This window comes from Acipenser ruthenus, chromosome 18, assembly GCF_902713425.1.
Source record: "Acipenser ruthenus chromosome 18, fAciRut3.2 maternal haplotype, whole genome shotgun sequence".
Taxonomy (NCBI): Eukaryota; Metazoa; Chordata; class Actinopteri; order Acipenseriformes; family Acipenseridae; genus Acipenser; species Acipenser ruthenus.
Genome location: NC_081206.1, coordinates 4798171 through 4815051, shown reverse-complemented (window position 1 = coordinate 4815051; position 16881 = coordinate 4798171). Strand labels below are relative to the sequence as shown.

The 16881-nt window shown below is 40.8% G+C and overlaps 1 protein-coding gene across 2 annotated transcripts in view; it reads right to left on the bottom strand.

The window, feature by feature from the left end:
- The window catches only part of LOC131698586 (rho GTPase-activating protein 39-like), a 46846-nt gene that overhangs the window by 16840 nt on the left and 13125 nt on the right, over positions 1-16881 (bottom strand). Inside the window, exon 2 of one of the 2 annotated variants that reach the window (XM_058990924.1) lies at positions 9855-10298. The exons of the other annotated variant lie outside the window; for it this stretch is intronic. Coding sequence (XP_058846907.1) covers positions 9855-10298 — 444 coding nt within the window. The remainder of the gene's footprint in view (positions 1-9854; positions 10299-16881) is intronic. 2 annotated transcript variants of the gene reach the window in all.

The window sequence follows — 16881 nt, the reverse complement described above, 5'->3', positions numbered from 1 at the left end:
AATTAATCTTCATCCGCTGTTCACACCAAATCTGACTTTAATCCAAGTGTGTGCGGAGCGGTTCAGGACGCTTGCACGCCTCACCTGCACGTTTCTGAGGCTGCCCACATTTCTTCATGCAGCCTGTGCATGAGCATTGACACTTCAGACAGGTCAAATGCTGCCTCCCCAATGCTCTGCGAACACAACTCCCCTCACAGCCACAGATGAAAAGCTAAAATGGAAAACGACTTTCAAATGCGAAATCACGTAAGGTTTACCTTTCTTGAAAATTTAAATCCGACGCCTTACCCGTCCTTTTTCTTTATTGTCTTTCCAAAGACACACTCTCACTCTACTTCCTGAACACAAATCAACAGTACATAAAAAACAACAATTTTCCAAAATCCTATTTCAGCAATCCATACTGTAACACTCAAGATTTGAAATAGTATCACTGGACCGAAACAAAAGCAAATCTCTTATGATTTATGACTTTCCGCACTCTAATGGTCTGCTGAAGGTAATCAAGACTAGCCCTGTTTTCCCAGTTACAGCAACGTGTGGGCCCCCAGCATCTATCTGTAGCCTTTTAAAGCTAATTTTCAGTAAATTGAACAATACCAAGTGACAATGCCCTTGAGAACATTGACCTACAGTGTGTTTCCTCCCTCTCTCTGTGACTTGGCATGGCTGTCTGATCCACCCTTTTGTGGCTCCTAATGTGTTATTTACAATCCCAGCAGTCTGGAAAAAGTCTACTAAGTATAGGCTCTTTCCTAAAAACTTCACACTGCAAATAAAACAGAAGCCATTGAATGTGTCTTTAATTTACTATAATCGTTCAGCTTCAACCCAAATGTCATTTATTTATTTATTTGTGGGTGTATTTGTACGATGTCAGTGCGGTGGCTCCAATAAAGCAAACACCAAAATAAACCTCTGTGTCTAAACAGATACAAATCCCCGGACACACAGTGACACAGAAAAACAAAACAATTGCCACAGAAGACCTCACCCTTTACTAGACATTTGCGGAAAACATTATGACATTTAAGTTTAGCAGGAAAAACAAACAAACAATCAGAATGTTATTTGAGGTTTTTAAAATAGGTCTTCAAGCTGAGGACGGTTTACTTTGTTCTCTATACAATATTTGCAGTAGCTCAGAATGTTTTGATAATCAGAATGCCTTGTTGTAAAGTCCAAAGACCATTGTCCTACAATAATACAGGACAATTCCAAACACTGTCTGTCTGCCATGACGCGATCAAACATGACCTGGGGATTTCAGCTCAGAGGTGATGGGGGGGGGGGGACAACGACATTCCAAAATATATTTTAAAAAGACAAATATAATATTTAACATAACCCACCAGTGACCTCCGAGGGACCAAAGTTCACCTCCCAACTTCCTGCCCAGAAAGACTACAGGCTCTTTGAAATTTAATTTAAATGCTCTTTCCTTTAATTTTAGTTCTTAATCTTTTTTTTTTTGGAACCCCACCCCCACTTAAAGATTATAAAAGCCCCCCCCCCACCAGGGTCCCAAGTGGTCGTGCTCTTCCCTCTAGACCATTAGTTCTCGCCTTGTCTGACAAAAAAAACAAAATAAAAACAAGTAAATTCCTCTTAATTAGTCCAGAATGATCAGAAGTCATGATAAGTCTTGAATTTCTGAAGGAGCCCTTCCATATGAGAACAAAGCATCTGTGGCAAACGTGTGCGACCCATGAAATGACATCGTGCCTGTCAGCACTAGAAAGCAAAATCACTGTACTGCATGCATTCTTCTGAAGACAAAGAGGCAGATGTTATTGTGTACCGTAAAACATGAAACGCCTGCTGGCAAGAAATATTAATCAATTTCACTTACTAAAAATTTGCAAAATATACATGCCGCAAAAATTAGCTCAAATCACTTTATATACAGCGGATGCATAGTTTACATGCACACATATTTGTTGCTTTACTGAGGCAAAATGAAGGTGCTGCAGATATTTCCTGTCCTCTTTTTTTTTTTAGGAACCAATATATCTGTCAAAATACATATGTGAAGCCGACAGCTAAATCAGACAAACACAAAACATCCTTCCTGCATTAGGTCATCTAATACATTTAAAAACAGGAAGAAAGGTCGACTGGTCTTAGTTGGGTTATTATCAGTGAAACAATTTCATAAGCTCTGGGCTGTGATATTTTGTTTATTTATTTTAAATGATTTTTGTCTATTTTAGTTTTAGCTTCATGGAACATTCTGGAGAGGCACTGTCAAAAATAATACCCATATATAGTCTGTTTGCCAGTGATATATTGTGATATGGTAAATACATCCATTACAGTATGTATAGTAGCAGGATTGTGTGCTTCCCTGATAAACTTGCAATTATCTGTCTATCAAGGCTTGATGGTGCTACTTCAATGACTAGGCCTCAGGCCTAGTCATTGTTTTGAAGGTAATGCAGAGGATTGCTGGTCTTTTAAATATAAAAACTAGCTACTAAGTAGAGGTTTTAAAATACAGTTTTTATTATCCAGCTTCACAGGCCCACGGCGTAGACATAACACTGATTAAAAGCAGCTACATCAGGGAGGGTCTAGAGTCCATGGAGGGCTGGTCCTGTGCAAAACATCTCGGGAGTATTCGGCCAATCACAGCTTGAACATCATTCACGGTTCAATGGGCTGTCAAAAGCTTTTACCAGTTAAGGGCCTAATAAAACGTGGATATTGGGACAGCCCTATTTCACGCTTATAACTTTTCAAAACGGTTCTGGATTTATTTGATGCCTGTGTTCTCAAACCACTGGATTATTAAATAATAAACTGAAGCGCAACAGATTGTCTCGGCTTACCCGTTTTTTTTGGTTTCACGCTTTGTTACAAGCACAGACACATATTGTAAGACTGAGAATGGCTCATCATTTTCAGCTACTATATATAACTATATAAATGTGAGGATCTCTAGGCCTTCAGCTTCTTCCCGTCTCAAACTGCCTCCATGGGGGGGGAAAAACATCATTGACCTTCGGTGAAAGAGTGTAAACAACTCATCAGCCCCCATACCTGTGTTTAATGAGCGGACATCTTGTGTACATATAGTTCTATGTACTCTGTTTGCCAGCCAACTGATGTGTATTGTTCATTTCCAGAAGAGAGACTAGAGTCTGCCTGAGATTTATTTCCTTCCTGAATCAGCAGGAACAATGGTCCCCCCTCGCCCCCTTCCAGCCAACCTCATTGTGTTCCATGGTACTGCCAGAGTCCTTAACCCCTTCACTCCTGCATAACTGCATGAACTGTGTGCCAAGATAGGAGTAAAGCACTAATGACACAGTTAAATACACATGTTAAAGTTTCACGTTAAGCAAGCAAACAGAGCTAAGTCGAAGTCTAAAATACCAGTGTAAACCCTTTCATCAGTGAGCAAACTACTCTTTACAATTAACAGGGAACTTCGTTTACAGTGTACTTGGTCCAGTTCTCTTCTGGTGCCAATTTGTTCTTTTTTGAAAGACTCTCAGAAGGAGCAAATGGCCGTAAATGGTTTCTTACAAGTTTCTCAGCTTACATAGGGAAAAATTTGGCAAAAAAATCACACACATACAAAACAATACACACAATTAAAACACATGCAGAGTTGCTCCAATAAAACTCCTTAGAAACACAAGCAACCTGTCACAGAACTGTAGTTCTGAAATTCATTGGTCCAATGGAATTCCCAATCCCACTGCTATTCCCACTCCCCCCTGGAGGGCAGAACGATTATCCACAATTTCCCCTTCGTAGAAGCATGTCTTCATAAACAATACAGCCTTCCAAAAAATATACGCTATGTGCCATTTTAAACAAAAAAAGGGGTTGCAACTACTGTATCTGTCTGTGATCACGGTACATTTACTGTATAGCACGAGTTGACCCTGTTACTGTTGGCATCCCTTGTACTTCCCTGACTCTGTGTGGGAAAGCAGGGTCGGGTAGAGTAAGGGGATCTCTCCTCAGCCTGTCAGATCATGCCCATTAATTTTGCTTTAAAAAAGCAGCGAAAGATGCAATTTACAGGTTCCCAAGCACAGTGGAATGCAACGCCCCAAAATGTACGTGCTTTGGATTCTTAGCTTTATGACTAGCTTCTGATACAGTAAACTGCAGCAGTCCCATGCAATGTAAACTTCTCAAACAAATCCCACAATCAGACCTGAAAGGACATACAGAACTTGTAAATACTGCACCCCCTACCTGAAAGCCAGTGACCAGTACTGAAACGTCCCTGTTTTCAAGAGAAACTTGAAACTTGGGTGCCACCTGAGTATCTTGAAGCTAATCTAAACTCTTCTCTTACTCGAATCATAAATTGAAAGTTGCTCAACGATTTAAAACTGGCTCACTACTGTTATTTCTGAAACCAATTTGAATTGCTAAACTGCAACTGAAGCACATTACTGTACCGATTCAGCCAGCCAGCCAGACCAACATTCTTGAGCAAGAGCACTCACAAGCTACGGATTAGAGAGAATGAAATAACAGTAAGTTAAGCTTCAACATCCAAAAACAGGTGTCTGGCACTGCAGAAGCAATCCCTTACAAAGACTGCTTCTGCCTCTGCCTCTGCCTCTGCCACTGCCTCTCACTGAAACCAAGTGCCTTTGGGGAGAGGGAAGAGAAAGAGGGCACACTCGCCGAGAGGATTTGTCATGGGAGAGCTGAGCATTCCCAGGAACTGGATCTTTCAAAGTCCTTCTGCTTGATGGTCTACGAGGACTTACATGTGAAGAGTTCAAATACCTTGTGCAAACAGGCTTCGCTCTATAAAGTGTTTAGAACTCAAAATCATAAAACCAGAATAAAAACTTCTTGGCCAAGTTGACAATTCCTTGACCATTGTCTGTCGACACTTAATCCCCAAAAATTTAGTAGCCCAGTTTATTAAAGAGCGAAAACTAAAACTTGTTTTAACTCGTGGACATTTTTGTCAGGCAGTTTGGACAGGCCTGCTATTGCTATTCTGTTTTAGAAGTCTCCAATCATTGCACCATCTTCCAGTTAAAGAGATTAAACCAAACTAGCAATTGCAGTCTTCCTATTAATCAACACAAATTCAATAAGTGAATGATTGCCAATAGCTGTATATAATGCCTTGTAATCTTGGTGGACTATTAAAAAGAAATCCATACAAAAAACAAAGATGTTTTTTTAATACCAGTAATTCGTGGAAGTCTTGCGAAGACAATTGGATTACCAATTCATGGCGTTTCAATTTAGTCGTTGTCTGGGGTGAGAACGTTAATTACGCTTTGTGTCTTTATTAATATGTCTATTCTCTTGGTAAATGTCAAGTTGTATTAGAGGACGAAGACTTCTTAATACTTCCTTTTACTGGTGTTGGTGTGCGCATTATTGCTACCTAGAAGACAGTATCTAGCGAGAACGAGGGGTGTTGAGGAGAGGGGGTGCCAATACGGAGTAACAATGCAAAAGCTAGGACATAGTAAGCATGCAAGTATTCAAGGACATGCTTCAAGTAAATGAGTCACCAGTACGAGACCACACAAACCACAAGGGAAATGGATCCAATCCAACAACAACTGGCTCCTGACCCCTGTGCACAGAGTCCCTCAAGGAAGCCTGCTTTCTCCCTGTAGTTCATTAGTAAATACCCAAACCTTCACTTGCATCTCCTTATCACAAAACAAGACCGCCTTCACGGAATAAACCACTCTGGGATATGCTGGTTTTGATGCCCGCTAATGGATTGATCTTTTCCTGTTTCAAAGAGAGATAAAATGCATCAGCACAATGGGGTTCTAGTGAACTGCAGGCATCCAAATCAAAAGACAGGAACGGTTTTCTAAAATCTACCATAATTCCAGCAGCAGCCTGCCGAGGAGCCACGTGTGCCCCTTCTTAAACGTGGAGATCTTTCCTAACCCAGTTTGGTATGATTACTCATGTGAAGGTGTTCTCATAATAAATGTGCATGCTAAAAAACAGGAGCTTTCATCCTCTCAAATGGACCTGGCATGAGATGAAGTGAATGTGCAGCTCTGCAAGTCAGCCAGGAATGTTCCTCTATAAATACCCTCCACCCTCATTATTACTGCAGGCTAGCGGGTATAATGCTATCTCTGATATAAGGTTTCTGTGTCTTGGCTTGCAAAACGCACCCAAGGACCACATTCATCAACACGCCACGGCCTGTGAGCTAGCAGGACAGAGCGCTCATAAATAACCAATTCCAGTATGTCATTAATGTCTAATGCAGTTTGAACATGTTAGCGTCCCATATGATATATGTGTGTAATGCTGTACACAGACCATTATTCATGCTGAAAAACCATTACTTAAATAATGTACAACAAGGTTTCAAAAATCTTAAATGGTGCAGATTTATTTTTATTCCATTAAAAATCTGTTATTTTCTGTGCATTCTGCGAGTACATCTGAAATTAAGAAATAATCTCTCTTTCTAAAACAAAACTAACAATTAGACACACATCAGTACCCTACCAGCACTGCAATTGTCCTTTCTTCCTAAATACTGTAGTCAGACAGTGTCTCTCTTTGCTGCTTTTTCCGATTTGTATTTCCAGCTTCCACTGCACACCTGTCTGTTTGGAATGTCAACAACAAAACAAATCCCCCCCCCTCCCCAGCTTTCTTCCAAACTGAGGATATGAATGCATCACAGACCAGGATGAGTCCCAATACAAAGACACCTTCCACACGAGCTTCAGCCCAGCCAGCTAGACAGCTGTATAACCAGCCCACAGCTGCACAGCATGGCTCTCACAAAACCACATGGGCACCACCATGGTACACACCTGCCCTTTGAAAGGGACAACTGTACCCACTGTAAATGCATTCCTTGTATCTGAGAATCTTCTTGTGTTTGTACCAAAATATTGACTGACTCTTATATTCTGGGCAAGGCAACTTCCTGCATGTTTGTTACAGTATAATCCCAGCCTGTTTTATCCTGCACAAGTAGAAAAGGGAATTGTATTTTGATACACACAACTGAGCTGAGGTTTTAAAAAATGTGTTGCATTGCAGGTAAGCACTCTCAAAAAAGTCTGACTGTGTTTATTCCTCCCCCCCCATTCTATATTCTTCTTAAAATCAATTCAGAATTCCAATTCCCATTCCATTTTAATCCATTCCAATTAAAATTCCTTCAAAGGAACTGCAAGTGGAATTGATTAAAATGGAATGGGAATTGGAACTGGAATTGGGAATTCGTTATAATGGAATTGGAATAAGAAAGGAATTGACCCCAACAAACACTCACATAAATACACAGAAACATTTCAAATGTATTTCATTAACTTTGTTACTTACTGTACCACAATTAGTTCACAGGTCAGAATGGATATCTAGTACTAATTCTTACTGGATAACAGTGACACTAAATCTAAAGCTGAAACAAGCTGTTTAAATAAATGAGCGGTCAAAGTGCAAGGCAAGCCTACATGAGTAAACAAATCCGACATCCCATATGCCACTGATGAATGGTCACAAATGCATTCTAAGCTGGCTTAGATACATGACAGCAACACAACAGGCTCTACTCAGAACTAATTCATGACTGCAGGATTGTGAAATCCCAAGCTGAATAACTTCTATAATAATGCTCTGTTTGGTTATAAATGGAGTTGTAGTTAATAGCGAGATACTATTAGTATTGTACGCCTTCAATAAAACAGATACTATATTTTTAAATAGGATAGTATCTTTTTAAAATGTGTGTTCCCGGTCACATCCTTTCATAGTATTAAACCATAAAACTACCAAAACTTTTCACCTTTGTTTTAATAATTTAACACAGGGAATTTGATAACCTCATAAAAATTAAGCTTGGAAATACAGTACTGGCCAAAAGCCAGACATGCCAATTTACTGGAGTATTTCTACAATAAGAATTAAAATAGAAAATGTATAATGTATATTTTAGGGGGTGATTACTGATTAACAAATAAAAAAAACATGTGCACCAAAATACTATGGAAACATATGTGCTGAACTGGCCTGTTTCTTAACTTCCAGTTAGTCTTATATTTCCATGTATGACTAAGCAAAACATGCATATAACTTCACTTGCTTGACTTTTACACTTCTGTCTTATTATTTCTGCACATTCACCAGTAATTCACTGGCATGTTCAGTTCCCACTGGCAGTCTAGAAGTATTTCATGTAGTTATGAAAGCATCCCTCGTGCGGCCTCAAAAAGCACATGCTGTATTATATGGATACCTGCTTCACTGGATTGTCTCCACTTGGGATCTCCAATCCTTTCTACTGTAGTCAGAGACAGATGCCTAACTGGTTTAAATAAGAAATCAAATCCTCTCCGAGCCGGTCAATAAACTTCTGACATCACTGCCAGATAGGAGAACAGGCAGCCTGAGATCCACTGCACAAGGGGGAAAAAGTGGTTTGCTACTATAAATTATATATTTCAATTACAAAACTAGTAAGACAGCTCTGAATTAAATACATTATTAAATTTTATTTTTTTATTATTAAATTATTTTTTTTAACCCTGATTTAAAGCAAAGTGTCACCAAAAACATTTGCACGAGAACAAAAGCTGGAACAGGACTGGCCCAAAGTCTTGGGAGCTGTCGTCATTGTTAATCAGTCTGACAGAACACAACTCCCTCCTCCCACTGCTGAACTGGTTCCAGAGAGATAATGAGAAAAGCACAGATTGGATCCCGGTTCGAACACACAGACACTGCGCAGCCTTGCTGTCATTCTCCCCGTCGGTAACTCGATGCCTGTGCGGGGTAAGAGAGGCCGGAGCCCCTGGTGGGTGAAATGAAGTCCGTTTAGTAGCTCAATTAAGGCCTGGACTCTCGGCCTATGAAATGACAGCTCCTTTCAGTAGCACACAGCTGTTCATTGTTATGGACAGACTCCGAGCCAGAGCAGTCAAGAAAATGCTGCAGCAGCAGCTGCCTTTTGCGGTTTCCAACCCTTCAGTCGATCCGCCTGCAGGTTTAATTGTTAAACCAACTCCGGTAGTAGTATTTTTTTAGTGCGTGGGGACTAATTTTCGTTTTTAACTTTGGTAAACATCAGATTAAGTATGGGTTTCCGCTCCCTTGTGAGTATTCCTATTCACACACACTGTAGGAGTCTGCTTCTTTTTTATTGGTTAGTTAATTTTGTATCCATATGTGTAATACTAGTTCAAAGCAAAGGTGCAAAGGAAATGAGTATCTGATACTGGTACGAAATTGTTTTGACTGGAAAAAAAACCCCCATCTATACCTACGAGTCCAAAATCTGCATTCAGAACTTTTCCTTATATAGTAAAACCCAGCAAGATAGTTTCTTACCATCAAATGCTGCCTGTTTAAATACACCCTCCACCAAGCAGCACAATATCCTTCAACACCGTCTTGTATTCTGTGCCAAATCTCTGATCGAAAACAACCTTATGCAAGACCCACTGGCCCATACAATTATTAAAAAATTGAAATATGAATCCAAATGAATAATAAATGCCCAGTGATGTAAAATTATAACCTAATATAAAACATGCTTTGCATTAAAACCCACTTCTGCCTTTTGTCCTACAGTGGTTCCTGTGGAGATAGCTGCAGATCCATTCCCCCCATGCAAGGACCAGCTTCACATCATTAACCAGCTGTGAGATTAGCAATGAAGGATCAGTCACCATGATCCCCCACCCCCAGGCTCAACTACTGATTCCAGCACAGGGTACTCTGCTGAAAGTACACCAGGACTTCCACCATCTAATTTACAGCACCCCCCCCCACCCCCAGCCTGATGTGTGAAAGACTCCAAAACAGCTGGTAACACCAGGATAGGTCCTGGCTATGGACGAAACCAAAAGTTCAGGGCCTACCTCCCGTGATCTTTCCTGCTGTCCAGGCTGTCTCCTCTGCCCTTGGCGGGGGTCTCTCTGCCTGTGGAGTCCCACTCCAGGGGTGCTGGGGGGGCAGCAATGCTGGGTCCGTGCATGGGGGTGCGTCGGCCCTCGCTGCTGGTGCCGCTGCCCCTGTGCGCACTGTGGCGCCCGAGCCCCGACTCGGAACTGCGCTTCATGGCCTGCAGCTGCGCCAGGGGCACCACGTCACAGTTCTGGGGCCGGTGCCACACGGTCTGCCTCGTGGCAGAGTTGTAGTAGTAGAAACGGTTGTTGTTTTGGTCAAACAGCTCCCACCACTGGCTGCCGTCGGACTGACGCACAGTGGCGTTGGCGGGGGGTTCCCAGCCACACTCCCCTGTCAGCAGGTTGACAAACATGCGCTCGCGGGAGCGAGGCTCGAGGATCTCCACCCAGTCAGAGCTGTAAAGCAACAAAACAGAGGATTTAATGAAACACCTCTGCACAGTTCAGAGGTGAACTGTGATACACAAGAACTCCTTTAACCTAAACTCCTCACAAACTAACAATAATCATACTGCATCTGCTGGAGAGCATCAAGGCCTACTGCATTAACACAAGTACTGTAAAACAGCCAGATACTCTGTAGCACTCTAATTTGAATTAATAAACAAAGACGACAGGGCTTTATTGAATCCAAGTAAGCCCTTTGCGTTAAGAGTAAAAACAAACAAACCGACACAGATTAATGGCTAGCAATGGTCCAGATGGTAGAGTCAGGGGAAGAGATACAGAATAAAAGAACTGCCTGATCACAGCTCTCACGCAAAAGCCAAACCGCAGTGGCACTCGTTATCATTCCTTCTTAACAAACTACTAATTATCCATCATTATTTGTTTGTTGTTTTGTAATACAGTAGACTAGCATGGCAAGTTCACAGCCATTTGCTTTGTATCACTTAACAGTTTTGTAACATTATTTTCTTTTGGAAAACAGCTTTACTACAGTGAAGAAGCTTAGAAAGTCCACCCCTTTGTCTGATATTGTATCCAGACAAAATGTAAAAAATACTTAACTACTGTAGTCAGAGCTTTACCTCAGTCAGTCTCTGTAATCCCATTACCAAAAGCTACATTCAGTTTAGTACAATAAAATAAAATGCAGTCGCACCAGACACTACGTTGCAGAAATAGAATCCATCCCAGCAAAACAAAAAGCCAGCAGGTGTGTTTGTTCAACCGCAGTTTGGATTCTAACCCCTGCAACATGTTTTCTTTGCATCCTGTGAAGATCCTAACGAGTTAGGAGAAAGCCTGCCGGCTTAAGCGAGCCGAGCATTTCTTTATTTTCTTTTTTCGTGAAAAGGTCCTGGGTCGAATCTCCAACCTCTCTGCTGGAGTCATCCCTCAGGTGATTGGATTTCAATGCCAGGTCATGGAGTCCTGTGCTGCACTGCATGCAGAGTGTGAGAAAGTCAGAAGTGTCTCTCGCTGTAGGGTAGCCAATGTCCATCAGCATGGCCATTCCTCTTCCCCTTGATCTGATTGTATTTCAGCCACTGTCTGGACAGATGGCCACCCTGTCCTGGAGAGTGTGCTCCAGTCAGAGCTGCTACAGTACAGGGAAGGAACCCAGAGGAGCGTCCAGTGCACTCTCTTAAAAAGATTACCATGGTTTACCATGTTCATTAATATACTTTACCATACCTCGTTATTCTTTACAATGCTTTACCGTGCTTTCACTATGCCTTATTACACTTTGATTTTACTATGGTAAACTTTCATAAGGGCTGGCACATGATCTCCTTGATAGAGCAAGGCCCACATGTGTTTGCACAGTAACACACATACAAATACACACCTTTGTTTTCTTGTTTGTGTTTAATTGACAGTATAGGACAGGTGCATCACTACAGCACCAACACATGACTAAGCATTCATTTGAAGATTCTGAGGAGATATATTATATTATAATCTTTTACCCACACACTGCTACTATAGTAGGTCTTTATACATACAGTGCTCAGTGTGAGAATCTAAAATAAGAACTGTATTCTTCCAACACAAATATCTGAATGAAAAGATTTATTATTATTATTATTTGTTTATTTAGCAGACGTCTTTATCCAAGGCGACTTACAGAGACTAGGGTGTGTGAAGTATGCATCAGCTGCAGAGTCACTTACAATTACATCTCACCCGAAAGACGGAGCACAAGGAGGTTAAGTGACTTGCTCAGGGTCACACAATGAGTCAGTGGCTGAGGTGGGATTTGAACCGGGGACCTTCGGGTTACAAGACGATTTACGTAACGGCGGAGAGGGTTTGGAGATCTAGAGGGACACGTCTGCATACCCAGAGTCTGACTGCAGCAGGGCCTGCAGAGTTTGTACACTCTGTACACAGTTAACATGGCACTGCAGTACACAAGCTCAGGAAGCCTAATCCAGACACTGGGCAAGCGAGTCAAACATGTCAAGACATGCTTCCTGTTAGCATTTACTAATTGACATAGCTTGAATATTTCAGAAAGCATGGGTGCAGGGGGGCTCGTACAGTAGTAGCCCTCCTGTGAAAATCATACACTGACAAATTAAGTAGTTATATATATTGTTACATAGTTTTCAAAACTTTGGCTAACAGCTTGTATTTGCACAGCAGAAAGGATTCAAATTTGGAGTCATTTACAAAGCACACCACCACCAACTAAAATCCTGCTCCGAAACTAACTGGTAGGCGGAACACAAGCAGCTATCCCGAAATCTCTCAGTGAACCCAGTGGGAAGAGAATGGAAGACGGCTGTGAACAATAGTGGTTTGGATCACCCAGGGAAGTGCCTCTGATAAGCCTAATGTTGTTGCCATTGAAGCCAAGCGATTTGATCTTTTTTCCTCTCTTGTCTTTTATGGATTTAGTGTACAGTAGATACAAGTAGATATCTTTAGGGATACAAGGCTGATAGGACTGAAATTTTCCATTAAACAGCTGGAAAGAAACAGGCAGTTCTAGACATCTGAGACACACACACACACACACACACACACACACACAACCCAGTGGGACAAGACTTCAACCCTCAGCCTCTCTGCACCAGATGAGCTAAAGAAATCTCATAGCTCTGATCTTATTGATGAATCAGCCCAAACTTTACCAACAAAATAAATAACCCCACACCGCTATCATGTGTCCTCAGGCGAGTATTAACTCTGTGTGTGCCGCCCCAGACAGCGAGCGAGGTTAACAGCAGCCCCCCGTCACACAAACACAACCACAGCAGCTGCTATCCATGACAACACCCTACTGTGAAGAAACTCCACTCACTCTCACCTGTCCCCCCCACCCCCCTCCCCACATAAAAAAAAGGTTTAATGTTATTTTGTTTCGTTTTTTTCTGCGCTAGATACGTTACTTGGGTGCTACGAGTGTTGTCTTTGCTTGGTATGCTCAACAAGTCTCGACATGTTTTATTGGGTAAATCCAGCGATTGTTGTCTGTCTTTCTGCTGTTCTAACGGAAAAAAAACAGTGCGTAATTAGACAGTTATTTTGTTTTTTTGGGAATGAGCTCAATACATTTGGTGACTTTCAGTAAGACTTGCTGGTGTTTACAATAGACCAGGTTATGACCTATCATATACAATATTACCTACTACTGACCATATACAAATAAACCTAAAGAAGGGGCTCTTGATGTAATGCTTTCAGATACCAGTATCATGCTGATATTACTTTGATCCTAATTTAAAAAAACAAAACCAAGTCATTCAGAAAATATATATATATATATATATATATATATATATATATATATATATATATATATATATATATATATATATATATATATATATATTTTTTTTTTTTTTTTAATAGTTGCCCAAACAAAAAAAAACAACAAAACACTCACCTGAATGCTGTCAGCAGGCTAAAGTTCAGTCATGTAGGCCAAGTTTATAATCACAACACAGATAGCGAGGTCAGATAGGAGTGAGGTCAAAATGTGTTACTTCCCTTAACAATGAAACAACATTCCTTGCTCATGAACACACATGTATTTATAACTTTTTGGGATGTCCCCAAATTGTTTACTTGGACCTGAAAATCAAACTGTAAACAGAAAGGATTGAAAACAGAGTGATTACTTCATAACAGTCCAATAGTCCAAAAATCGGTCAGATTCCTGGCACATTTTATATATAAATAAACAAAAACAGGAAACATTACGGATTTGTAATCAAAGAAACAAGGTTGCTCGAATAACAAAAGCAAACTGGAAACATGGCAAATTAAAAGGGGGATGTAGGTTACAGCAATTTTCATTTTTATAGTACAGTTCGAACAAACAAAATAAACTGTGTTGATGTGGAAATAAATGCCCATGCCATCAAGTACGGTGTGCAAACAGAGCATCTTTGATCATTGATATACTGGGCAATGATAATCATTTACCGTAGATCTCATGACTGGCAAAGAATTAAATGACATCATTATGTGACGTTTCCTCTTTAAACTGGAATACAGAAAAAAAGTTTTGTTGCTATGGAGCTTGGCCCACAAATACAAAATAGTTCTGGCAAATAATTATACATGACTGCCCACTGACAAATCACATTTTAAAACATAATCTAACATGAGTGCTACTTAAAAAGGAGAGATAAACTGCACGCCAATTAATTTTGATTCAGAATTGTAACAAATAACCTGTGATGTTTTAGAACCAGGAGTTGAAATTCAATCTGCTAGACCAGAGATTGGACCTGATAAATATTTCACTGGCAATTTTCAGTTGAACATGAGATTTTTCTTAATGTGCTCCTTCTCCAGAGGGGACATATCGCCTGGCAAAATGAAAAGTCTCGGAATGTTGGTGAATCTGGCATTTTCATTGGTGGAGGAGGTCCTAATGACAGATTAGGGTCTTATCAATTAAGGGACAAAGATCTGCACTAATCTGGGACAGATGGGGGCAGGGGCAGAGCCTCTTTAGCCAGGGATGGACACAGAAAAGCTGGGCTGCCTGCCATCCTTCATTGTCCATACAAAAATCATACAAGAGTCTTGCACAAACACAGAAGTCAGGCTCAAACATGAATATGTTGGGCTTTCAACACGAGGAAACGGGCATTAAATCCCCCTGCAACATATACCAGACACCTCCGTCCAAAAGAAACTATTAAAAAAACTGGAGATCATTTAATAGGATTATTCTTAACATTGGTTCCTAGGACAGTAGACCGATCAACACTGTTTCTGCTCCCAAGTGATCTTCTTATGTCTTTGAAGGCTGAACCTGTTGGCATGTGGAACTGCCACAATGCTGTAGACCTGGGCTTACTAGAATGCTTGCTGCCCTTCTCTCTACTGTAGACAACATGCTTTTCTTGGCATCTTGTCTGAGGTTTTTTTTTTTGCAAAGCTGTTAATAAAAACAGAAGCTGGGGTTTTATAGAAAATACCTTGAGCTATTTGGATTGCGTGTGCATGTGCGTGCGTGTGTGCGTGTGTGTGTGTGTAGGGGTATAGGAGGGGAGTCTTATTTATCACCTGCATCCTTGCCAATTTGGAATTTTTTTTTTTTTTTTTTTTTTTTTTTTTTACCTCGAGTACAGGAGTGAGCAGCAAGGTTGGTCACTAGAATTGCATGAATTTGGGTTTGGCTTTCCACTTGAAAGAAGCATCAGCATGTTCAAACACTTACACGTTAAACACCTACATCTGAATTAAATTAAACAAACAGTAAACAACACCTTAAAAGGGAAAGTGGTTTTAACCAGTTCTTTGCAAATTCGGCAGGCAGTAAATACACTGTGCCCCCCCTCCCCCGCCTCGGATTTCAAATCACTATCTTACAAACACCCTTAAATCTTTAGCAGAGGCTTAATTAAACAATAAAAAACAAGGCAAAAAAACAACACTCTTACTGATTCTGATCAGCCAGTGTTCCTGCGAGAACCAAACACAAGGAGTACAATTATGTGAGCCTAGCAATTCCGAGTCCAAGAACTCCACGCTCAACAAGGCCTCCATTAACCCTGTGCTAACACCCCTAGAAGGACATCTGTACTTGCCTTTCCAAAGCACACAGCATCATTGTATACCCGGACGGCACCGACTGCTTTCAAGATGAGGTCTTGTCTACTGTCCAGGTTAAAGGACTCTGTGTACTGGAGTGGATGATGCACAGGAGAAAAATCTGTAGTTTGAAGATGACTGTATCTTCTACAAAACCTCAGTTAGCCATCAAATGATTTTATTTCAGTGGATGGAAATGCATATGTTATTAATGTGTCTCAGTGGTCAAGAGGAGTACAACAATACCTCAGTAATTTTAAACACAAAAATCTGTGGTTTCCTGAGATTTCTAGGAAATGCCAAATCACATTTTCTTTTAGTGCAGAATGCATCCATGTGTTATACCAAAAAACAATGTACAGTACCTATAACAGCGTTTAGGGTATTGGAAGTAAAACTAAAAAACTATTATGCCACCTAGATACAATTTCGACTAATGCATTCATCAGTAAACTAGTGCCTATTGCACTCAGTCTTACTGTAAATACAGTACACGAGGCATTAGCCAAAATGTCGACTTGACTTGATAGTTTCACCTCAGATCCCCTCAATATCCTAGTGCCTTCATTCAACTGTACTGTAAAACCAAGATGCAATCTGCAATCCATCAAACTGGGATCTCCAGCAGGTTAGCTCGGGTAAACAATTCAGTGCAGATAAGTCAAATATCCTTAACCTGATTCCAAAAAAAACACGGATGAGCCAATGCATTTGTGGAGCACAGTAAACAGAGCCGATTCTTGGACATGTTTGATCAGTACTAGCTGTGTCATCTCCCTTCCTTTTCCTCTTACCTATTTATAAACCGGCTGGCGGGGTAACACAATATCCTGATCAGGGTTACACCTTCACAAGCCAGGAATGTGGGCTGGGCTGGAGCGCAGGGCTGCAACAGTAAAGCACTTTTTTGCTTTTGGCAAAAACCTTCCACAGAGGAAAGCACAAATCAAAAACTACTGTATAATTCAGAACA